The sequence below is a fragment of the Gobio gobio genome (genome assembly GCF_949357685.1).
Source record: "Gobio gobio genome assembly, chromosome: 2".
Lineage (NCBI taxonomy): Eukaryota > Metazoa > Chordata > Actinopteri > Cypriniformes > Gobionidae > Gobio > Gobio gobio.
The window spans coordinates 42,951,909-42,978,767 of NC_137098.1; the positions used below are offsets into that span (position 1 = coordinate 42,951,909).

Genomic DNA, 26,859 nt, shown 5'->3' on the forward strand with positions numbered 1-26,859 from the left:
TTTCCCTTCCCATCGATGCTTTTTGGAATTGCGCTCTCGTGCTAATTTGTCCTGTTTAGTAAATCTGGCCCTAATTATTCTCCTGACCTGATCAAAATGCTAAAGCTAATTAAATTTATAACAACAGTTTAGGCCTCATACCCAAATGGTTCTGAAGTTCCTTGGTCCTGCCGTCCTCCGTGGGAGCGATCAGATCCCACATGAAGCTCTTGATTTTGTCGTCTCCACGGTAATGAACGAGGCAGTATGACAGAAGCGCCCTGCATATCCACTCCACGTCACGCTCACTCAGCTGTCGCTTAAAGCGGCCGTGAGCCAGGATGTCCTTCCAGCGGCCCCACCTATGACCACATAAACAAATTCAACGGTCCATCATCAGTATGATGAACTCTGCCTACATATTTGCATATTTTGTATAAAGTGCATGTATGTAGTGTATTATATATAACAGTACACTACCATTGAAAAGCTTGGGGTGAGCAAGATTTTTCACATATTAAATTGATCAAAAGTGTTACAAAAATGTATATTTCAAATAAATAGTTATTTTGAACGTTCTATTCATCAAAAATTCCTGAAAAAAATGTATCATGGTTTCCACAAAAATATTAAGCAGCACAATGGTTTTCTAAATTGATGAACATATTACATTGATTTCTGAAGGATCATGTGACACTGTAAGTAAGAAAATTCAGCTTTGCCATCACAAGAATAAATGACATTTTAAAGTATATTAAAAATAGAAAAGTTATTTTCATTTGTAATAATATTTTACAATATTACTGTTTTATTGTATTTTTTATTACTAACCCCTAAACTTTTGAACAGTAGCGTATATAGTTATTGTACTGCCATACACAATCACTAAAACTCATATCAGCAGACCAATAGCCACCACTTACCCATACACCAACAGATTCTTCTCCACCCTGAAGCACTCTGTGCGGCCATAGCTGTTGAGACGGTCATGTGGTCGGCGGAGTTTGGGTTTGTCGTCTCCGCTGCTCTCCCCTTCAGAGAGCTCGGCCAGCTCGTCCTTAGTGGCACTAAACGGCCGGGTCTGTTTCCTGACCCGAGGGGTGTCGATCACCAGACTGTTCTGTAGCAAAACCAGATCAAAAGACACAGGTGAAAACAGAACCACTGACTCACCTTTACAGAGAGTGCATTTAAATAACGTCAAACGCATTCACTAAAACTGATGTTTGTTTTCAATCACTCTCAAGCACAGCACTTACAACTAAAATACAAAAGAGCCTACAGAAAACAATGATTGAGTTACATCAGAAAGTACATTACATTAAACCCCAATCATGTTAGCCAGCATCCTGTCATCTCTTACAGCAAAGCATCTCTGCTCAAAATCTCATTTTTGGGGGTTTTCCCATCAGCCATTGATACTCAAAGCAGCTTCCCTTAACTTGATTCTTTTTTTATTTTTTATTAACATGGATGTCTAGGCAAACTGTTCTCAAATGAATTCTGGCACTGGAGAGTATTTGAATACATATACACGTTGACCTGGTCAGCCTGGAGGAGGTGGACTCCTCTGCTCTACTGTGAAACTTTGAATTCATACAGCAGAGTTTGCATATAACTTACTCTGCCATTGACAGTCTCCATGTCAATCTCTGCTTTCTTGGCCCACTTGTCCCAGAAGTTGGGGTCATCCAGAGAGATGTCTGTTCTGTTCCCTGAAGCTACAAAACTGGCCTGTAAGCACAGCAAAAATAAATGAGAACATTATGTTAAACAATGTCTCTAAAATGTCCCTTGCAGTTGAAAAAAGAAGACATAAGCACATATACACACAAGAATTAACACTGCACAATATTGATTTTTTTTAAATAAACATGATAGTGTGAGAAACACTGTGATATGAAAAAAAAACAGGATTTTTCAATGACTTATAATTCTAGAATGATTCAGGTATTTTGGGGTGATTGGAGTGTATCCGCATAGAAAATAAAACAAAAATGAAATCTTTAACTCAGAAGACTCATATTGACCCATTTATGACTAAAACAATAATAGTTGTTACGGTTTTATGGTATTATTAAATAAAAACATACATATATATATATTATACATTATACATACATATATATATTATACATACATATATATATTATTATTAGTGGTGGGCATAGATATTTTTTTTTCATCTAGATTAATCTCACTGTAATCTTGGAATTAATCAAGATTAATCTAGATTAAAATGGCTCATTTGAATTCTGCCGAAGGCATTCAGAATATGTGTGCTTGTAAGTGATCGTTTGTCTTTTTGTAGTTTGAATAATAAATAACTTCTGTCCCTTTAAGACCTGACGCACGCATGGATCCCAAACACTGTTCCTGTGAGGAGCTGGTTACGACTGTTTACGTTAAAACTCACCAAGATGGGGATTGAGACATTTTTGAGTGTATTTGACCATTAATAAGATGGAAAAAGTAGCTAATTTCTGCACTTGTATGTCAAGAGGCGGCTTTATTACGGTATGTGTGTGCGCTTCAGATGCGAGTGCGAAATCCGTGGGAATTAGTAGAATTAACGTTATGTGCAACCCCGCGTGAAATTCAGACCGGTCACACCAATACTAACACGCTGTCATGAAGAAAAATCCAGCAGAAAACCCGTTCGCCATGTTCAGAGGATTAAACGGACTGAATGAGAGAAGGCGGGTGCGTGTCAACTCGATCGGTTGGAGAGGAGAGCGCAGCTGATATATCGATACTGTAGAAAATGAGTATCGTATCGTTTCAGATATTTCAGTATCGATACATATCGAAATATGGATATTTTTGACAACACTAGTAGGCATATACACAGGTTCGAAGACTCTACAGTGCAATTCGGCTAGGTATACATCCGTGCTAAAATATCAAGGTGAAAGTCATCATAGCTTGCGTAGTATAGACCCAGCTCCCAACCCAACTTTGAGAATAGATTAACGGCGATATTTTTTTGTTATCGCCCGATAAGAGTCTCACGTTAACGCAGCACGTTAACGCCGATAACGGCCCACCACTAATATATATATATATTACTACTGTAATACTATTGTACTGTAAAAGAGTATTTAATATCATTTTAATTTTATTTTATAAAACAAACTTAAAATTACACTACTTATTATAATTAATACTTTTAAACATATAAGGAATAAAAAAACAAAAGGAGGAAGCTGACCTTAGCAAAGGTGGAGCCCCGGCCCTCAGATTCAATAGTGATGGTCTTGGTTCTGCGTTGCAGGATTTGGTCAATGTCTTCTTCACAAAATTTAGCCCCCTCATCTTCCTCATCCATGATGGCACCGTAAGCTCCACGCCGTAGAAGGTCCTCAATTTCCTTCTTAGAGAGCTGCTGCTGCATCTGCTATAAAGATGGAGAAGGAAAGAGAATGAGACCAATAAAATATATATTACACCAGTACAGTCTAGATTTGTCTCTAACAGGGATATTTAATTAAAGTTCCAAAAGGTCCGGTCTCTATATTTCCTTCTCAGCGGTGGTCCGGACAATACTTTTTTGGAACAGTTATACATTTCCATCGGGGCAGCCATAGTACTTTTTTAAAAGAATCATCAAAGATGAGAATCTTGGGCCCCGAGAGCCAAAGCAGTGATGTCTAAGAATTTTTACCAATATTTACCAAAAAAAGTAAATATTTCTCCCAACTGGATATGAATATAAAGAGGTTAGATCAGATGTTTTATCAGGCTATTATTATAATTTATAATTTTTTTTTACATGTAGACACCTACGCTTATAGCACATAGAAGGCCTTGGGACTGAGAAAACATACTGAGGGTGCAGAGTTTAAGAAAAGTATGGACCGTTTTTATATTTTGCTCAAAGTAATAAACTACTAAAAACAAACACCGTACATAATCTAATAATCAAAACGCTCGCCATGAGCACAAAACAAAGTTAACAAGTAATTTCAAAGTTTTCCATCTCTAAATATTTTTCCAAATTCTAACATTGTTATTAATAATGTTAAATGTATGGAAAAAAACAAAGGCGCTACGCGTTAACTTGTCACAAACCTGGTTTAGTTAAATGGTCTGAGTCATCTGCATAACAGATAAAAATAATTGTATTTGCTGCACTCTCGTTTTCTGCAGCACAACTATTTTGCTTCTCACTTTCTGCTACTGTTGTTAAAAGTTGCGTCATCTGCAGCTCTTAATGTGGCGTTTTAGAGAAGCAATGCGCTTGGAACGGAAAGGGCTTGAATGAAACTAAAAAATATTAGAGGATTTGGCGCCGAAAGCTCATTACAGCAAACAACCCTGAACGCATATGGTGTGAACCGCTCCGTTGTTTTGACACGCTGCTCACTTTAATCTGTAGAAACTGTAAATTGGCGCAATTATGTCCCGTGGTCCGCCATTTGAATACCACTGGTCTCACTCTACAGCATTCATCATGCAAATCTCTATGTAGAGAACCACATCGAGGGCTAGAAACAACCAAACGGTTGACATTTTACGACTTACCCCTCCTCCTCCTAGACTGCTGTCCCGTCCACTCATGCTCTGAAGCACCGCTTTATCCAATCCCAGCTTCAGACTGGCTCTATCGAACATCTCTCGTTCATATGAGTTACGTGTGATTAGTCGATATACTTTAACCGCCTTATTCTGGCCAATCCGGTGGCAGCGAGCCTGAGCCTGTGGAATAAAACAAGGGGAAAAAAAGAAAGGTGAGCCAAAAGGAACATCTACAATGCTTTTTTATTATCAAGTGTGTGTTTGTGTATGTACCTGCAGGTCGTTCTGTGGGTTCCAGTCAGAGTCAAAGATGATACAGGTGTCAGCAGCTGTGAGGTTTATACCGAGCCCACCTGCTCGTGTACACAGCAGGAAGACGAATCGATCGGAGTCCGGCTTACTGAAGCGGTCTATTGCTGCTTGACGGAGGTTCCCACGTACACGCCCGTCTATCCGCTCATAGAGGTATCTGAAAAAGGTCAGTTTGACTTAGAAATTACAGATCAATGTACTTTATTGAGCACTTCCACACAGTAGGTGCACAAACATCATACATTCATACACCAGCATTCAAAGGTTTAAGGCTGCTCACCAAGGCTGCATTTATTTGGTCAAAAATATAGTAGAAACAGTCATATTGTAAAAAAATATTATAATTTTAAACAACTGTTTTGTGTTTTAAAATGTAATTTATTAATGTGATGTCAAAGCTGAATTTGCAGCCTCATTCTAATCCTTCAGAAATCATTCTAATATGCCGATTTGCTGCTCATTAATAATTTTTTATCAATATCAATGTTGAAAACATATAGCTTAATATTTTTGTGGAAACCGTGATACATTTCGCTGTATAAAAGATCGCTGAATAAAAATATTAATTTAAAACAAAAAAATCTTACTGACCTAAAACTTTCATATGGTTAATATACACTACAATATATGCATCAACACATTCACATGATCCTATATATTGAGAGTCATCTATACAAACCGAAAAAACGTACATATATTTTTTGTCTTTACATAAGGAACTAAATTTGTTAACAGAATATTCCAGGTTCATCTGAATCAACAGCATCTCTGGCTGATACAACGTTGTTATTGGATATACATTATATCCAATAACAACATTATATCAGTATGTCCCTAGCTCACTCCTAAAACTCTTTACTATCCCTCTACACCGTTCAGTCACTCTTTCTTTTATTGTTTCCACTTTTGTTTGCAACTGTCGTCCTTTATCTCTTCCTCTCTTGTTATTCACAATCACAGTATCTCCTATTTTTCCCTTTTACTTCCTGCTTTCTCTGACCCACTTTGGGGAGAGCTGCGCCTCTGGGACTGTGTGCCTGATGTGAGATCCCTGGAGTGTCTGTGTCCTGCTGCACCCTAGCTGCATTGGCTAACATACACAACACTTCGTTCACAAAAAGCACACTGTACACACTGATAGACTGTCAAAGACAAGCTGAGGCAAGAGGAAAAATTAATGAGACTTCATTTGTTTCCTTAGGAAAGAAACTAATCCTAGCCACTGCATAGAACTGTCACGTGATATCGGTGGTGCTAAAGGGTTCAACAGCAGAGAGCTCTGTATAAAGGCCTAAAGAGATAAGGAACACGTGAAAACAACTCAAACTGGGGTAAGCAAACTGTGGCATTGAACTCCTGCCAAATAAGCAGATTAGGCTACTTGTTAAAACTACATGTATACCCTGTAAGCATCTAAAACAAATACAGTAGGAGCAGTTAAACCCCATGAACTGTGGAACACAACGAGAGCCACAGCAATGAAATACACCTCTACTTACAAGTACCATACATTTTGTTGTGCTTTAGGATTATGTAAACTCTCCGTTTTTGATTCCCACCTTCTCTGGATGAGGTAGTCTTCCAGGATGTCCAGGCAGCGTACCATCTGAGAGAATATGAGCACTTTGTGTCCACCGGCCTTCATCTTGGGGAGCAGCTTGTCAATGAGAACGAGTTTACCTGCCGACTGAATCATAGCCTGCAGGTGGAAATCTACTGCTATGGGGCTGTACACCTCCTTGAAGTCCTCCAAGATCTTCTCCTCAGCCCCTGGAAGCAAAAAAGAAAGAGAGAGACTTCTTGGGACCTTGCCTAATATAGGTGAGTTGGTTTTGATAGCCGTAGGGTTTTGTGTGGTAGTACCTTTGATGAGGTAGGGATGGTTGCAGCATTTCCGTAGTTCCATCATGGTGTTGAGCAGGTTTGGGACATTGGCTTGGCCAGCTCCTTTAGCAAGGAATGAGAAGTTCTTCTCAAGTATGGCGCGGTAGTATTTCTTCTGGATATTGGTGAGCTCCACTTCGATGATGGTCTCCTCTTTAGGGGCCAACTTCTTCTCCACATCTTCCTTAAGACGACGCAGCATCATCGGTTTCAGGATGGCCTGGAGTTTCTGAACCTACACGAGCAAACATATACAAATGGAGCAGAGTTAATACATACAGAACATTCACATTAATATAAAGTATATACAAATGCAGCACCTGCTCCTCTGTCTTGAGGTCTCCAAATTCCTGCATGAAGGTGCTTTCAGAAGGGAAGCGGGTCGGCTCCAGGAAGTGCAGCAGACTAAAGAGTTCCTCTACTGTGTTTTGTAGGGGAGTGCCCGTCAACAACACCTTATGTTCCTAAGGGACAAGACGTCAACAGATATCAAGTTAAAAAGAGGGGAAAAGAAAAGACATCTGTCATAATGTGTAAATATAGGTGTAATAACATCTCATTTGTACCAGACTCATAAGTTTGAAGCCCTCCAGTAGCTTGCAGTTCTTATTTTTGAGCCGATGGGCTTCATCAATGATGACACAGCGCCAGTCTATTGCATTTAGTTCTGGACAGCCTCCCAAAATCATCTCAAATGTTGTAATGACTGCCTGAAACCGGTAAGCACCTCTTATCACACGACCCTATAGGAGAGAGAGAAAGAAGAGAGAGAGAGAGAGAGAGAGAGAGAGAGAGAGAGAGAGAGAGAGAGAGAGAGAGAGAGAGAGAGAGAGAGAGAGAGAAAATGGGAGGGATAATAAGTGCCTGAAAACATTTTCCACAGTTGTTTTTTGTGCTCCCTGAGGTTTTACATGGTACGCCATTATACAGTCATTAGGGGCAAGTGATATGACCAAAATCATATATCAGGGTATGGGTATTTTTATTTCATAGAAACAGTATATATCATGATACAGTTATTTTTTGCAGGAAATTCAACAAAACATAATATATATTAGCCATTTGGTTAATATAACATATATTAACCACATGGTTATGTTTTACATTTTCTACCAGCTGACACAGTTCTACCATTTACACGGTATATACTGAAATAACATCCAGCCATAACAGGAATGTATGATTTTCTTTTATATCAAGCATTACTTTATACGGACATTCTCAGAATACAATTCAATTTAGTTTGAACTTGAATAAAAGAACCATAATTGAGTTGTGGCTTGCTTTTTCCACCTCTATCTTTCTCTTTTACAAAATATGATACTAGAAGGTAACCGATTCAAAAGCCTTGAATTACAGTTAAGAGGTCGAGATCAATGTGGAGCTGGCCTTGATGTGTGTATGTGTGTGTGTGTGTGTGTGTGTGTGTGTGTGAAATCTCACCTGCGCGTCTCTGAAGTACATCTCATACTGCTGGAGCATCTGTCTGCTGACCATACTGCCATGGTACACAATGACATTGAGGTGCGTCCAGGTTCTGAACTCTCTCTCCCAGTTAGCGATGGTAGAGAGAGGGGCAATGATGAGGAACGGTCCTTTTATCCCTGTGCGATAGATCTCCTCCAGAAACGTGATAGACTGGATGGTCTTTCCCAGACCCATCTCATCCGCCAGAATACAGTTACGCCTGAAAATTGAGACGGATGTTTTTTTGTTACATTTGTGCTTTTTTAAATATTCCCACACACAAGATACCAGGCTAACAAGAGTATGTGTCAAATTGATTAGGAAATTAAAGAAAAACATGCACAAAGCAAAACATTAGACCTTCTTGATAGAGGTCCAGTCACAAAACGCAGAAAAGGCTGGTAATTCAGCTAATATCTTAGAGTAACTCTTAAATGACTTTCAAATTAGGTTCGTAAGTAGCTGCTGTATAAAAGCATCGGCCAGACGAGTCATTGGAAATTTAAGTCATTTCATTAATTCATTACTCCATTGGTGGTCTAAATGCTGTCTGAAGTCTGAATGGGAGGTTACACTTCCACAACACAGCTATCCAGCCTATCTGCCATTTAGTTATCTAATCTACACACAAGCAACGCAAGCTAAAGAACATAGACACAAAGTATATAATATAAGAAAAGCCATGAAGACACTAGTCTACAAATGAAAAGTACACCATATGCTGAAGTTCCACTCAGTAGTTTTATTGACATATATGAGGAATGTTAAAGAGGAAGGATCTGTGTCAGGGCTGAGCTTCACTTACCTGTTGTACCAGTTGAAGAGAAGCCAGTTGACCCCTTCCAGCTGGTAATCCCTGAGACAGTTTCCATTACAATACTCTCGCGATTGATCCCGCTTCTTCCAGTGACTCGCTGGAGGTCGCTCCTGAGATAAAGACAGCATGGAAAATTCAGCAAACAGTAAATTAAGCACTATCCACCCACAATACACTTTAACAAGGCGCTATCTGATTTGGTACACCAATTCGCCATGCATATTAAAATACAGACGTTTTGGCCCAGACATGTCTCCTTCTATATAAATTAAAGATGCTTAATATAGATGCTTCCCAAAACAGAAGTTTATGTACAATTATTACAGTAATTCATCAAATGATGGAGAGAGTTATAATCAGGCATATATCCAGTTAGGCGCAATTCAAGCATTTTAAAGAGTTGTTACAGGTCCCTGGAGCTCAGAGGCAATTACATTTAGGAAGAGGAAAGTAAAAAAAAAAAAAATAATAATATATATATTTTTTTTTTTAAATAAATAAAGTATAAGAAAGAGCAAGAGAGAGATGGTCTCACCACTCTGTTGGTGTGTGGTTTTGCTGCCTGCAGCTTTTTGAACTCTTCAATCTTGCTCTGTTCTACATCTTCCTTCAGCTCCCATGTGCTGTCCTCATATGGCAATGAGCACCATTTCACCAAGTAATACACCACCGGCTACACATACACACAAAAAGAAGGCTTTAAGACTTGCACAAAATGCCTGCCCACATGAACAAACGGACATACAATTCACAAGGCTACCTCTCCGGTGTCCTTGTCCTCACAGTACGAGACCTCGAGAACTCGGTCCACTTCTACATAGTCAGGATTGAATGGGTCCTCCTCAATCTTAAACACGCACATACACATAATTAATAACTACACTTAAATCCTGCGTGTCTCCCTAGTGATTATAATAGTCAGATGACCAAATGACAAGGCATTTAACCTGCAAATCATCATACTAAATATTTTTTAGTGAGATCACAGTAACAAACACAGGCATCCTTACGTCAGCAAAGAAGTGTGCTTTCTGCGCCTGTTTGATCTTGAAGCGCTTGATTTTCTGCTGGATCCTCTTGTCTTTCACTAACTGCTGCTCCGTCGCCCACTCACAGTGAAGATACGAACTAGAACACACGCACGTTAACATAATTACTGAATGCTCCTTACACACACGCTAAATTATGCGTGCTCAACACATGACCAAATTGCTCTCTGAGCTGCTCCTGGCTATCAGCAATATGAAAAACATAATCTTTACTGGTTGAAAGCTAACAGAGAGAACAGGAAAAGCTGAAAAAGCAGTGAATAATTAACTTACTAGTTTTTGTATTTGACAAAATACTCTTCAATTTCTACCACCACTCCGGGAGAAACCTGTTGAATGAAAAATATATATATATTACACATACAAACACACACACACACACACACACACACACACACACACACACACACACACACACACACACACACACACACACACACACACACACACACACACACACACACACACACACACACACACACACACACACACACACACACACACACACATAGTATACAGTATTCAAAATGTGTCTAAATGTCTGTCTAAATCCTATAGACCCCATTTACATCAGGTATTAATATCGATCTCAAGTGATCCTGTGAAAAGTGGTCAGTGCTCATTTATAGGTAGTTGAAAGTGAATATGATTACATTGCAGCGCTGTCTTAATGTGTCCTAATGAAATCTTGAAAAGCCCCATTCATATGCAGACTTCACAGAGCATGTTTCAGTGATATAGATAACTCTCTTTGGATAAAAGCATTAGCTAAATGAATAAATAGATCATGTGAAGCACAAACATTAAAGTTTAATACAGATACTCACTAAAATAACTATGAGCATTCTGCTTGAAATGTCACGTCTGAGGCAAGGTTAAAATTCCAGCATATTTCAGAACAACAGTGCACTGAAAATTGTGTTATTTTTTCCCTTTCCTATGTTTTATCTTTGGTTTTATGACTGCGTACATCATGTTGATAGAGACCCACCCCTGACAAAATCTGATCACAACTGCTTACAGGAGGTGCATTCGAGGCACACTACCATCATGCGTAATACCAGGTGCAAAAGGGGTCATTATTCCCCAAATAAAACTGCATGATTTTTTTAAGGTGAGAAAGAAAAACACACAAAATAAAACAGAGAGATTGTGGAACTCTTACCTCTTTTTTCGCCACACGAGATGCCATGATTTTATCAACCACAGCAGCATCTTCCTCAGTTGGGTTCTCCTATAAACCAACAAGAAGATTCATGAAGTTCATCATGCGGTTTCTTTATACATATACTCGAACGCACAACTCTCTCTCTCTCACAAACACACACACACACACAAAAGCACTGGCTTTACACCTGCTAAACATATATTATTATATAAACGATCAGAGAACTGCGTAAGAATGCTATGGATACATCATGAGAAACGAGCCAGTGTGCTGCTAACTGTGGTGCTCTTACCACAAACAGTTGCACTGCAGGCTGTTTGTGAGCGTTGGGATTGCTCTTCTTGGCTTTGACGATGACCTTCATTTCTTCATCAGACAGTCGAGCCTCACCATCATCCTCATACTTCTTCCTCTTGACCTTCCGGTTTGAACGCCGCTTCTGTAAACACACACACACAGTGTGGTTTTAAGTGTATGTTTGGATTTTTTTTCTCAGTGATCAGTTTTTGAAACAAGTCTCATATGCTCATCAAGGCTGCATTTATTTAAAGCTGCTGTCCGCAACTTTTTTTGTGTTCAAGATTGACAAAAATAATGTACAACATAAATAAATTTTCCAAACCGTGTTTTTGTCTTACCCTGAATCATTATGGTACACTTATAATAAGTGTTTATATTGGGACTATTTCAGACCGGTCTGGTAGGAACCGCTGCAGAGGAGCACGGTTCCTGCGTGACTCGCCATAGACATAAACAGAGAAGTTGCTCCGGCTGCAATGTTCTTCCGCAAGACGCATGCAGTTCTGTTTATTAACCGCTAGAGCGCAAAAAGTTACGGACTGCAGCTTTAACCAAAACAGTACTGTGAAAAATGGTGAAACATTATTCAAATTTAACAGTTTTTTATTTGAATATATTTTAAAATGCTATTTATTCCTTTCATGGCTATTTCTTCAGTCTTCAGTGTCACATGATCCTTCAGAAATATGCTGATTTTGTGCTTAAGAAACATTTCCCATTATTTTCAAACTAATAATTTGCTTAATATTTTAGTGGAAGCTGTGATAATTCTTTTCTTGGTTCGTGATGCATAAAAACGTTTAAAAGAATATATACACGCCCACACATATATGCACGCGCGCACACGCACGCACGCACGCACGCACGATTTCATTATCATAAAAATGATATAATATTGTATATATTCAGAAAAAAATCCAATGACATTAGGGATGAATTTATCCCAAAATTGTATTTTTTACAATTATAATTTACAATTGTAAAATTGTATTTTTCACTCAGCAAATCACAAATGGCCATCAGGGGCCCTTTAATAAATTAGTACAGAGCAGAGCGAGAGAGCGAGAGAGCGAGAGAGAGAGAGAGAGAGAGAGAGAGAGAGAGAGAGAGAGAGAGAGAGAGAGAGAGAGAGAGAGAGAGAGAGAGAGAGAGAGAGAGAGAGAGAGAGAGATTCTGTGCTCCCAAATATAACATGACCTAAATGTGTACGAGTTAAAGTAAATGGAGAGGATGAGAATATCTCAGGATGACCAAATAAAGAGCCACCAGCTCTGCCACGAGACCCCAGTGTTTCCCAAAATGCATATGGCTGTGGCTTTAACTCCAACAGCCTAACTGAGTCATCAAAAGCATACTGCTTTAATTACCACAGGGGGTATTTAAAGATGATAATTATATCTTCAAGGGTGGAGGGGGGTATATCATGGATGGGGAGAATGAGAGATTAGTCATTTTAGAAAAAAGACAAGTAAATTATTTAAGGGTATGGCAGTCATCGTTGTCTCTCTCGCTCTTGCACTGAACATACATATGCTGAAATCCAGCAACAATGTGCATGTTTTGTGCTACCTGATGAATGATCACTTTCAAATATTTTCTTGTTAGACATATATAAGACAGCATAAAATTGCCATCAATCGTATCAAGAATAGATCAAATCCAAAACTCACCGAATCGTCATCTTTAGAGGATCGTCGAGTTGGTCTGTCATCATCAGACAGCTCATCTGAGGAATCTGTCTTCTTTCGCTTCTTCTTTCCGAACTTTATAACGATTTTCCTGTAAAGGGGAGATCACATAAAGAGACTTGTTTTTACAGTTTACCCACTGGAATTCAATCAGAATAAATCAATATTTTATGGAAACACCCACAAAATGGCTGCTTCGTTGAATGCATCAATTCATGAAAAATATTTGATGCACTTAAATAGTTTATATTATATGATATTCCTTCACAAAGGTTCCCTTTCACAAAGTGGTTAGCGAAGGTCAAGAAAGCCATTTTGCCATTTGTAATCATGATTCTGGATGACAATGCCTCTGAATTTTTTTTCTGAAACCTGAGGTAATCTACAGTAGAGCCTAGATTCTCTGCCCGAGCCCGAGCCGATATTTCCCCCCACTATCCTCGGGCCGGGCCCTTGATCAAGCATTTGTGTTTTTTTATCATTACTTTATTAGCCTAATTGGGTGGGCAGAAATCTATGCCATAATCAGAAATAATATATATATTTTTAGCAAAGTAAGAACTAATACTACAACTAAGAAACAAAGTTGCACAAGTCAGGATTAGACTAAAAATGCGTGTTAAACTCACAGCACATGATGAAGCGCAGCATTCTGAACAGAACCGCTGAGACGCCAGTCATGAGCTGCTCGTGTGAACAGGGCGCTTTGCTTAAATATTTATTTTTGTTTCTCATTGTTTCGTTTAAAAGTAGACATTTCAAGCTTTCTATACATATATTTCTCATGTCTGTGAGGCAAGTAGCCTGCTGAGTTTCGGTTTATTTATGAGACATGTCCGGAGCAATCGTAATCGCTCCGGCGCCTTCATGTCACGTTTATTGTCTGATATAGCCTTGCTTCTTATTTATTAAATCCAGGCAATGGGCTGATGAACCATATATTGCAATTAAGATACAATTTATACAAAACGAAATTCACTATAAAAGAAAGGCTTTCTACAAAACAAAACTTAATGAAGTGGTCAAAATCATTTCTGACCCACGCACATCTTTGCACTTTTCATAATCAGATGAAATTTAAAAATAACATTATAATATTTAACCATAAATATGAAAAAAAATACATTGTTTAATGGCTACAACAAGTATAGTAGGCTACAGTACTGATAAATGTCATGTCTGAGTGGGATTTGAGTGAACGGCATTTTACCGATGAGCGGTTCATGAGTGGAGCGCTGGCATAGAGCGGATTATTGAGCTGAGCGTCACACTGGTCCGCTTCGCGCATTACAGGCTCGTTCTCGTCAGAACGCCCTCGTATAAAAAAAAATGGTCGGGTTTAAATCGAGCTTGGGCTCATAATTACAATTAATGCGTCGGGCCGGGCCGGGCTCGGACACAATGTGCACGGGCTTGGGTAGGGTCGGGCGTTGATTTTTTTGAGCCCGATCTAAGCTCTAATCTACAGTACGTTTCCAAGAAGCTGTAAAACTGTTAAGTCACGGTTTCAAATGATGACAAATAAAACAGACACCACACATAAAGACTGGCACCATAAACACACACTTTAGTCTCTCTTAGTGTTGTTATTGTTAACTATAACATTTTTGGTGTAAAGCTTAAATAAAATAAAATCTAAATATTAAATAAATAAATTTAAACTTTAAAAAATTTGCCAGGGCAACTAACTGAATTAAGTTTACATACTAAAATGACTAAACCAGAAATAAAAAATACATTTAAGCTATATAGATATATTGCAAAAAAACGAAGAAAAATGCCAAAAGAACATCAAATAACTAAAACTTAATTAAACTAAAAAAAAATTAAAGCGGATTCCAAATATTAATAAATACTATAATAGTATATAAATAATACCAAACACTGGTCTCTCTCAACTCCATTGTAAATGTCATGTAACAAAGCCAAAACATTCTTTTCATGACTGGACCTTTATATAGTTTTAAATGTGGCTTATTTTACTGTCAGGAATACATAGAATATAAAAACGTCAAATGTAATTGTAATTGTATTTAATTGTAATTGTATTTGTAATGTCAAATACAAATTTACTTTAAAAATGAAGGCAATCAAATTCAATTTATTTATTTTTTTTAAATCAATTTATAAAACTAACAATTTAGTTGTTATAATACTAAAAGAAAGCTTTGAGTTTCTGTGTGAATATGATATGACGATGGTTTAATCAAATGAAATGGTACAATGCTTGTAAAGTGATGTGAACTTAGAGCAGCTCTGCAGATCATGTGTTTCATGTCCCTATAGTGAGATGGCAGGGGCTGAAAACACCACGAGCGTCACAGATGCTTCAGTATTACACAGACACGAAGAAAATGCAGACTTCAGATTTGAATAGCAGTCTTTTTGAGCTTTAATATGTACAGAGTAGAGTTGAAAATAATCAAAGATATTTGAAAATTAACAAAAGACATTTGCTTTACTATTTCAACCCAATCTTTTTTTTACCTCAAGGGCCATTTGGAATTCCTAAAGACAGGTGTGGATAGTCCTGAAGGCCTGTTGGCCAAAATGTGTCACACTCACACCTTTACAGTGGGGGAAGTTGTAATTATCTGATTGGTCAGTTTGAATGTCTCACATTTGGGTTTCGGTCACATGGTCAAGGAAGGGATAAAAGGATATTGCAACTGTTGCTCTGGGTGTTATTCTCTGACTCTCTCTTTTCTTGGGGCCTGCTCTTTGGCTCTTTTCTTCTTTGCCCTCTTCTTCTCTTCGTCTTTTTCTCTCTACACTTCCTCTCTCTCTTTCTATCCCTCAGGTAACATTCTATTCATGCTGGGTTCGATTAATGATATAAGTTTTATCATCTCATACATCTATTTTGTAACTATTTTAGCCATTAAATTCTTTCTATTACAAATGATGTGCTAACTAGTTTTTATTCAGTGTTAACCTTGAAGTGCTACCTATTGCAATACAATAACTTCACAATATAGCAACGCTCTCCCACATATTTTGTAATTGTAACTGCGCTTATTTCCGTCGTTGGAGTTGCAGTGGGTGGTAATAGACGAGAAATGTACAGTTTTCCACCATCTTGCTGATAACGTTTCTTTAGTCATACGGCATCCCTGCAGCCTGAACCCCTGTAGGCGAACCACCCTTACAACAGACACTAGTCTATATCGTGATTTGATTCAATGTACAGCCCTAATTTATTCATCCAAAAAAATTCTGTTACATTCCATTTTATACAGCAAGTTCAGTTTGTGACTGGTTTCCGTGATTCCGTCTGTGTTTTCTACAAGCTCTTCATGGATGTTAAAGAGAGTTAAAGAGTGTGCTGTCCCATTTCAGGATTTCGTGGGACTTTTTTTCCCTAATTTTTGCGGCTTAAAATCACTGAATTTGTGCCAGACACTAAAAACAGTCACACTTTGCAATCTCTCCTCAGTGTCGGACACACAGCCCTGATAAACAGGAAATGATTCTCAGGACATCAGCTATGTGCATCATTTGCTCTTTCACTCTCGTTCTCATTCTGGGTCCTCCTCTCTGGATGATGTTACACTTCACTAGTCTCTGGGACAACGTGACTTCCTGGTTGCCTAGCGACCTGATCAGAGTGAAGCTGGCGACGTGGGTGGAAGCAGTAATGTTGTATCCTGTGAGTGACACACGAGCTCCACTCAGCAGCTGTGAAACGAGACTGAGACCTGGTCTTTACTGAGCTCTTCTCTCTCTCTCTCTGTGTGTGTGTGTGTGTGTGTGTGTATGTATGGACAGAGCATGTGAAATCATAAAATAAGACTGTTGTTTAGTTTAACAACCTCCATATCTTTCTTTTGCTCTCCTCTTTCGAAGGACCTAAAAATACACATGGACACACAGGGTCCAAAATCAACCACAAACTTTCTGCCTTTTTATGCATATATAGAGTTTCCATCAGACAAAGCAATTATTTAGCCATTTTCGTCTTCTATGTTTATGCTGGATCATGTACTATCCATATGAAAATATAAATTTTCCCCCTCACATATTCATGTTTGGCGGAACAAAAAATGTATTGTCACATAGAGCTCTGGAGTAACAAAACAAGGAAATAAAAGGCAAAAGATAAAGCTCTGAAAGCAAAGGTGAGTCAGTGATTCTTCAGTAGACTGTTTGTCCTCTGTCATTTGATTCAAAACCTCAGCCAGTCAGACTGTCATTCTTACATGCATTCTTATCATTCTTACATTTACACCGCATGCTGTGTTACAATTCCTGAAAAAGACACCAGTCAACAGGCCACCATGGTCAACATTTCGTTTACAAGTGAAGTAAACTATTGATTCTATCATTTGATTGATCTTTCCACATTAATAAATCTCCTATGTATCAAAATGCTTTACCAAAACCAACATCACAAATCCTAGCTGGTCAACACTGAGTTACATCTTTCTCTTAAAGGAACTCAGAATTTAAATGACCTGTTATTTGAATGCCTGTACTTTGTCACATAACAAACCTATGTGCTCTGAAAATATCTTTATTACAGCTCAAAGTCAACAAACAAAAACAACATCCACACACGCACGCACGTGCACACACTCACAGGTATATATATATATATATATATATATATATATATATATATATATATATATATATATATATATATATATATATATATATATATATATATTTTATTGACTGTAGTTGCCACTGCATGTTTGACAACTGGGTGGTTTGATAAGTCATAAGGAACATGGGGATACAGTATGTGTACGTGTCTCTCTTATTTCTTATGATGCATCAGTATTTAAAAGCTATATGAATGATCAGACGCAAACACATATACATACATGCACACCTGATGAGAGCGGAAGGTCTTTGGCAGAAAACACAGAAGGCTGCATTAATATTTCAGGGTTGTAACCTAGGCTACATATACGCACACACTATTTTCTCTAAAAGCTCCTACCAACACATGGTTGCACAAACATACACAAAAAAGGAGTTTAAAATCATCCTTGAGCCTGAAAAAAAATCCTGTAAACATCCAGTATCTGTTCATCTCCATCACATGTTGTCTGGCTATCACCAGACCAAGCTCAATTTAAGATTGAACATTGGTCTGGGGAGTCTGCTCTGTATTTTCTACTGCACAAGAGGCGAGCATTATTCAAATGACACTGTACGCAATCGATTAGTCCTTCAACCAATCAGACCACAAGAGGTTTGATAAACAAGCATAATTCAAATGACTCTGTATGCAATTGGATAGTCCTTCAACCAATCAGACCACAAGAGGTGTGATCAACAGGCAACGACCCATCACTTCTCTATCGGTCATCGTGTTAAACCCGCCAATAGCGCGCCAGGTGGATAAGCCAGTCTGTGATTGGTTCCCGCAAAAGTGTAACAGAAGCAGTAGAAATTAATGTACAGGTTTCCAGACTGAGTTGCAGGGCGAAATCAAATCGCCGGCAGATCAGGCTGGGTTTACCCAGTCTACATCACATGCTCAGTATGTTACGGAACAACTAGTTGCCTTACATCACAATTCATTTGCAATCAATCACAATCTCATAATTGGATTAAAACTGAATATGTGAGAGAGAAACTGGTGAGTCAGGGAAAGAGTGAATTTGCGGTATCGGTTTCAATCCGTCTTGCATGTTTCGCTTCACTTTTGCCCAAAACTGCATCGCTATATACTTCACTTAGAAAAGTGAGTTTGAAAAGCTATTAACAACAAGCTTCCTCCTTCATTGAATGAATGAACACATAGTTAAAGGGCTGGGAGATATGGCCAAAAAAATTGTCACAATAAAAATGTTCATATCAGTCGATATCGATCATTATCACGATAAATGTCAAAACTTTATTTCTTTCAAGTTTAAAGGCAGATTTTTGCTCCTGAGTGAGAGTTGTAGAAACCAGAATGTTAATTGTGGTTTTATCATCAGAACATTACAAACACTTGCCAAACAGGTAAACATCTCACAAATCTGAGGTAGAATATTAAAAACATTTATGGTCCATGTGGTGCGGTTCAAATGAGTAGCGCTGTTTCGTTCTGCTTTTGGAGTATAAATATTATATTGAATTTTGTTATAATTGTATCGAGGAAAATTATATCACAATAATTATCGTTATCCGATTCGATATCACGATGCATCACGATGCTACATTTTTGTCAATGAATACAAGCAGTCTGATCTATATGAAATCCTTTTTATTTGATCTGCTCCAAGAAAGTACACTTCTTGAATGTTGCAAACATTTAACACAACTTAAGTCTGAACACAGCAGGCGACAGGACACAAACACTAGTAAATACTAAAAGAGTATGAAACGGTCAAGTGTACTCAAGTTACAATAAATCTTGCACGCACACGCATGCAGCCTCGCATACACACACTAGGGATGGGCGATATGGGCTTAAAAATTGATCACGATATTTTCTAGAATTTATTGCGATAACGATATCAATGACGATAAATGTAGTATCATTCCCCATGTTTTTGGATACAAGTGAAAGCTGCATGCATTCTTGAGAGACTCAGAAAAACAAACAATGATCTATTAAAACGTGCCTGTCATCAAATAGGCTCCTATAATACACAATATATATATATTGATTAGATATAGATTTTTTTAAATGTAAAATTCCTTTTCAGAAATGGAAAAGTTGCATAAATAATTGTCTTCTGTAAAAGTGCAGGTAAAGTTTAAATAGTGCAACTGTGCTGAAAAACATCACACAATGCAAACAATAATAATTAAAATCAATGACAAGTTTTAAATGTAAACCGATTCTGTATTTATTCATACACTCATGTCATGGTGCAAACAGTGGTAAAAATAGCAGAAACAGCTAAAGTAAATATCCAAAAATGTCTTCAGATTACAAAAAAGTTGAAAATAATGATTTAATGATAGAACTTCAGTAATTTGAGTTAATAATACCACAAATTCTTCTACTAAGAAAAATAAACTGGACTAAGGAATAATGAGCTTCTGGGTTCATGAATATTAATCACGTTGTCAGCGCTCATTCAAACTGATTTGCTTAAATCAAAACAGGCGCAGTAATAGGTGCTCGCCAGCCAATGAGATTCCCGTTTGTGCATTCGTTTCTTCCTGTTCACGAAAGGCTGAATAATTCCAAATAAACGCCATTATTTTACAGGAAAATACAACAAAGGATATTGTTTACATGTAGCACGTCAATTCTGTGTGGTATAAGACTCTCTCGCTCTCTCTTTGAGTGTGTGTGAAACACTGAGCTCTCTCACACTAGTGTTTACTGCGCGTCAAATACACTGCCTATTCATTGAGATGAACTGAAATAGTGTGCTTTACCGATCGATTGAGAAAGAGCGAATATCTTAAGCGCTCAGTCCAAGTGCTCAGCGAGTGAAAATACATCTGTATGTACAGGTTCAGATCGCCCTCAGGTAACGTTAGCCCCTCGTTTAGCTATGAACTCTTCCGCAGCTTCCGCCATAGTTGTTTTCGCTCTGCACGTGAGATGCGGATTCAGTGTCGCCGCTCCCATCACGCACGGTGCTTAGGGCACCGAGTGAGTGCTGCGGGGGGCACCACAAGACAATATTCTCTCCAACCCCTGTTCAGCTATACAAAGTGACAGATGCAGCCACCGCGGCCATCATAAAGTAATAACGGCCAGCGGCGGCACTGTGCGGATGGGTCGCGCCATCGACTAGGCTTTATCGTTATTATCGCGGGAAGACAAATTCTTATCGTGGGGAGAATTTTTACCGGTATATCGCAAACGATAAGATATCGCCCATCCCTAACACACACCCACACACACTCGCACTCACATGCTGTAAATATAAAAAATAGTTGGTGCATTTTTTATTACTCGCTATTGTGTTTTGCCTCCCTCTGCCGTTTTACGCTAGCGCGAGAAGTGCGTATGCGATGAACGATGTCAGAGAAACGTCAGTAGGCTATAATCGAATATGGTATATTACTGTATCGATGCGGAATCGCCCACGTCCGCATCTCAAAGTATTGATGCAACAAGTAATTTCAACAACCCTAATATAATCAATAGAAGTAGATGCAATAGCATGTGGGGAAAAATATATATCAACACAGCCATAACCTGGCAGACTGTACATTTATAAAAATGGGTTTGTGACTGACTGCAGTCTCTCCTTAAGAGTCTGAGATCACATGGTCTGCTTTAATAGTGTGCAGTTTGGCGCAAAGCAGGTCAGTAGGTTTCTGGCTTTACTCTCCACCGCAGGCTCAAAGACACCAACTCTGCTATTTATGAAACCAAGATCTAAGACCCACCTCGGCCTCCATGTCTCCAGATAAATATCCAGCATCCAGTGGCTACAAAATCTCTTCAGTTAAGAAAACCCATAGTAATAACAGTTAAGGTTATTCTCACTAAGGGTTTTCCTGACTTCATTGGTTTGTTGTATAAAAAAAAAAAAAAAAATGAAACAAAAAAATCTGTTTGTTAGTCTACCCACAGACTTTTTGAATACATCACGTACTCATACTCAAGTTTGTGTATTTTTGCTAGCTTGACTACAACCTCAAACCTTGAGGTGGAACAATTTTCAATGGCCCAAATTACATACTTGATGTGGATTTGCGGTTTTGTGGCCTTCATTTGTACGTTCAAGAATCCAACTGTAGGGTGTCCAATTGTCATTTTATGATTCAGAAGAGTTTTTTTTCTAGACGGTCCAACTGCATTCTCAATTAAATCTTTTGTGACGTCTGAACTGATGCGTTCTCAGCAGAATTCTACACAATCTATGCAACAAATCATGGACCAGTCTAAAATGAGTTAAAAGTAGTCTTAAATGAATGTAAAGAGTTGTGAGAAAATGGGATGCGCGTCAGATCCGCGTCATGTGTGGCAGGTCTTAAAGGGACGGCAGCCTAATAAACCTGCTGCTGTCTATCATTAATGTTAATCAAAGAACAACAGAAAAAGAGAAAATCACTCACTGCTCTTGACTGAATAACCTGTACACTGTAAAAAAAAAAAATCAGGTCTCCAATAGAAAATTTTCTAGTGACCGATCACATCTAAATTTTTTAATGGCCAAATTGTATTTCTGTGAATTGATGCAATTTAATTCACAGAAATTCAATTTGGCCAACTAAAAAAATTAGATGTGATCAGTCACTAGAAATTTTTCAATTGGAGACCTGATTTTGCTTTACAGTGTAGCTTTAATAAAGATTAATCTACAGTATATTTAATGTATAATCTGTGCAGTGAAGACTGAAGTGTTTGATCATTTTATTCAATTTCTGTATATTTCCTGCCTGTTAGACCTACCTGAAAATCTTAAAGCACTGTTTACAAGGTTACACGGGTCAAAACTCAAAAACAACGAAACCAATAACTTTTTTGTGTATTTTGACAGGGCAAGTAAAACTCTGAACTGGTCTGAGTGGGCCAACAGAATTTTTTTTACCCCTGATATATTGAAAGGCACAGGTAAATGTGACATTTATTATAATGGTTTTATGTGAAGATTCACTTAAATTAAAAGTTTGTTATTTTTTAAACCCTAATAAATGTTAAAATTGATAGCTTTTAATTATACTGTGATGCTGAATGGCTATATTTAATGGCTAAAATTGAGAATTTCAAAGAGACAACACTAACAGTATTGGTAACAGTGATCCTGACCTTCTTTCAAAAAAAGATATATTAATCTTTTCAAAATATGTTAATATTAATGTTAGGTGCGATTAATCCCGATTAATTACAGAAAATGTGTGATTAATTTTTACATTTGTTTAATCGATTGACAACACTAGTAACAGTATATTTGATCCTGCATGAGGTCTTAAAGTGACAGCAGCCTAATAAACCTGCTGCCGTCAATATCAAAAGAAAAAGAAGATTCTCCCTCACTGATCTTGACTGAATACATTTTTAATAAAGATTAATCTATTACTTCATTTATAAAAAGAAAACTATGCAGTGGTATTTTACATTTGATTGCAATTTATGTACCTGAACCTGTTCAGTTGTATTTATTTGTGCTATTGTTAATTTGTTTTTATTTTATTGCTTTGGTATTTTTGTAAAAGCCAAAGGAAAATGTTAGTGTATATTTAGGCTGCTGATTTTTGTTCATGGAAATTAGCTGATATAAATTATGTTTGATATAAATGTTTGACTTAATGTTTTTGACTTACTAGAATCGAAACTGGGAATTGCTAAGCAGAATCGGAATCAATAAAATTCAAATGATACTCAACCCTAATTAATGAAATGTTTTGATATAATATATTGATATGTTTATAATGTTTAACAGTTGTAAATAATTGTAACAGTTTGTTACATAAAAGTAACAGTTTGCTATGAGAGAATGCTATACCAGAAGCTTGCATAGCACACAGATTTTAGCAGAAATATTTAGGCTGTAGGAGTTCTTTGAAAAGTATTATTTTTATTATATTTTATTATAATTTCCTGTAAAATAAATAAATAAATATCCATATGTATAATTGGTTCAAATATTTTTTTCCAGAGATTACTTTTCCAGGTGAGGTTTTGCGGTCATAAAAAAACAGGTCGTCACACTGAACCTTTCTAGAAAAATTCTAGAAAAACGTGAAAAAAAAAATTGGACAGAACATTTTCCTGCACAATGTTATAACTTGAAAATTCCTAATTTTAATTTGGTCAAGACACTACTACCTACAACATAACACTCAACCCTTAATAAATGCCACTCACTTATTTACACATTACACATATCACACATTAGACATCTAGAATAATGCAAGATGACAACATCCTGTTCACATTCGACACGCTGCAAAACAAGCTCAATAAAAGCTTGCCAAACCAGACCGGTAACTGAGTACTTAAAGGAACACTCCACTATTTTTGAAAATAGGCTCATTTTCCAAATCCCCTCGAGTTAAACAGTTGAGTTTTACCGTTTTCGAATCCATTCAGCCAATCTCCGAGTCTGGCGGTAACACTTTTGGCATAGCTTAGCATAGATCATTGAATCTGATTAGACCGTTAGCATCTTGCTCAAAAAATGACCAAAGAGTTTTGATATTTTTCCTATTTAAAACTTCTTAGACTCTATCTAGACTCTATCTTCTTAAAACCTATCTAGACTCTTATGTAGTTCCATCGTGTACTAAGACTGATGGAAAATGAAAAGTTGCGATTTTGCACCTCTGTATCCATGGTACGGCAGCAAAGTTCCTTGGTTATTACGCAGGAATTAGAGTATAGTTCCTAGCCATATCACCTAGAAAATTGCAATTTTTCATTTTCCGTCGGTGATGTAACTACAGAAGAGTCAAGTTTTAAATAGGAAAAATATCAAAACTCTTTGGTCATTTTTTGAGCAAGATGCTAACGGTCTAATCAGATTCAATGATCTATGCTAAGCTATGCTAAAAGTGCTACCGCCAGACCCAGAGATCGGCTGAATGGATTAGAAAATGGTAAAACTCAACTGTTTAACTCTAACGGAAATGGAAAATGAGCCTATTTTCAAAAATAGTGGAGTGTTTCTTGAACAGGTAGAAGACGACCACTTAGGCTATTAGCAATTCAATATGTAAGTATCTGCAAAACGGCCATCAACATCTGCTTCGTTCTGTCAGGCGTGGTAAATAATGTAATCTACACAACAGAGGTGACTGTGCCAAGAAACTGTGTTAAACAAGCAAAGAAATTACCCAGTGAGGGGCTGAGTCTGAACATACACATGTCCTGGTTGTCTTGCCTTTACTGCTGAAGTATTTGGGTCAGTCAGACTGCTAATCCATTAAGCACGATGAACAAATCACTGAAGAAATTCAACATATCGCTTTTACAAGCACAGAGGGAATGTTAAACATTTTCATGCTAGCTTCGTAATCTCAGCAATGGACCATAATAGACCATGTAGCTTTCCTAAGAACAAAGCAGCATCTAGCCTGAACCTTAGAGCTGGAAAAGCCAAACAATATGGTGGAACATAGTTTGCAGAGGCCTTCACATGATGCACATGACCTAGAAATCTCATGTCACGTTCTTCCATTCAGTCCTCCATTAATGCAGATCAGATGACATCATGATGTCGGTTCAGCCTTATGATCTATTCATACACTCCAGAAGAGGCTGTCTGTTTGAGCACTGCTGTTACATGTGAGGTACATTTTGTAAAGGAATCATTAACCACAACAAAAATGGATGTTTAGCAAATGTTTGTTCCTTTGCCATGTTTGAAAAATGTGCTGCTTGTTTTGAAACCCACATTCAACCCTCAAATTAGGGGCTTTCAAACTGGGACCCGGGGACATCAAAGAAGGGGTACCAAAGGGGTACAAGGGGGTTCGATTTTTTTTTCTTTCTTAAAAAATAGTTTCACAATAAATATTAGTCAAAACCTTTTCTTTTTACTCTAATTCATATTTATTTTGAATTAATATTTTTTTATTGAGGCTTTAGAACAATTATAACATACATGCCAATTATTTACATTGTAAAAAACATATTACACTTATTATTTTTTTGCAGACAGTATGAATAAGTTTTATAACATATAGATTCCTTTATATTTTTATAAAGAGGGTCCTTCACATTCCTGCCTCAGATAACTTGTGATTGCTGATAAATTATCTAATAGAAACTGGTTCTGGATCAGACCCCATCCCTACAGATCTCAGTTTCTTCATACTAGTGGACAAAAGTCTTAAAATATTATTTAAAATGGCCCCTATATTAGTCTTTAGTAGTCACATTTCTTGGGAGAACTGCTAGGGCAGCATTTCTCATACAGTTTGTGGATATTAAAAGGGGTCCTTGGTTCAAAAGAGTTTGCTGGAAGGTTCTTTAACTGGTTAAAGATGTGGTTAAAAAGTGCACTCTCCATGCATGATCTAAGCTTATAGGTCCAAAGACTTCTTAACAGCTGAAGGCAGAATCATCATCATGACATTAAAAGAAAATACATCTGTAAACATCTAATGAAACATTGACACTTTTGTTAAGTTACAATTTAACAGAGCATTTTGCTGCGCTAGCCATCTTTGCAGTGTTAGAATTTTGTACCCGCCAGTGACTATTGCTGCGATTCCAGCTAAAGTTATGCTCAAGAAAACCTGACAGGAAACACTTGATATGCGCATAAACTCTCAACATTTGCATACAAGTTTATGCGTTAGCCTAAGGTGTATTTCTTCTAGTTTTGCACAAGTTGAAGGGCACATTAAGGTGAAAGAAACGACTGACATGCCAATGACATGTTTTGGCGATTTAGGCACGCTCACACTTTCTCACAACATGGCAATGAAGAAAAAAAAAACTTATTTTTTATTTTTACTACTGACTGTTTACTTGTCTTTAATGTTTTAAATTTATATTAATTAGGCTAGTAGTTTTAGCTGTGGTATCGAAATTGGAATAGAGTGAATTTTCACTGGTATCTAAAATTTTAAATATATATATATATACAAAAAAAAAAAAGATTGGTCACCGGCCATTGGCAGGTGTGGCAAAAAGATAGTTTTAGGCCCTTCTCTTATTATATTCACAATATTGCACAGCCTCTCATACCTTAGTGCTTAATTAAACTGCTACTTCAAGTTAACAGCATTTTACATGGCATTCAATGCTCCTCAGGCTCTGATGATAAAGTGCTGCATCTTTAAGAGAGCTTGGGGCCAGATTTACTAAAC

The 26,859-nt window shown here is 37.5% G+C and overlaps 1 protein-coding gene across 5 annotated transcripts in view; it reads right to left on the reverse strand.

Annotated features, from left to right (window-relative positions):
• The window catches only part of chd9 (chromodomain helicase DNA binding protein 9), a 93,380-nt gene that overhangs the window by 18,474 nt on the left and 48,047 nt on the right, over positions 1-26,859 (reverse strand). For all 5 annotated transcript variants that reach the window (XM_079804848.1, XM_079804847.1, XM_079804845.1 and 2 more), the window contains 19 exons: positions 13,165-13,273; positions 11,487-11,633; positions 11,192-11,260; positions 10,300-10,355; positions 9,988-10,105; positions 9,738-9,824; positions 9,513-9,650; positions 8,966-9,087; positions 8,137-8,380; positions 7,260-7,436; positions 7,014-7,157; positions 6,673-6,928; positions 6,369-6,579; positions 4,771-4,966; positions 4,504-4,677; positions 3,191-3,376; positions 1,603-1,713; positions 903-1,099; positions 142-341 (listed from right to left, as the gene is read on the reverse strand). In XM_079804848.1, the coding sequence (XP_079660974.1) occupies positions 142-341; positions 903-1,099; positions 1,603-1,713; positions 3,191-3,376; positions 4,504-4,677; positions 4,771-4,966; positions 6,369-6,579; positions 6,673-6,928; positions 7,014-7,157; positions 7,260-7,436; positions 8,137-8,380; positions 8,966-9,087; positions 9,513-9,650; positions 9,738-9,824; positions 9,988-10,105; positions 10,300-10,355; positions 11,192-11,260; positions 11,487-11,633; positions 13,165-13,273 (2,942 nt within the window). The remainder of the gene's footprint in view (positions 1-141; positions 342-902; positions 1,100-1,602; positions 1,714-3,190; positions 3,377-4,503; positions 4,678-4,770; positions 4,967-6,368; positions 6,580-6,672; positions 6,929-7,013; positions 7,158-7,259; positions 7,437-8,136; positions 8,381-8,965; positions 9,088-9,512; positions 9,651-9,737; positions 9,825-9,987; positions 10,106-10,299; positions 10,356-11,191; positions 11,261-11,486; positions 11,634-13,164; positions 13,274-26,859) is intronic.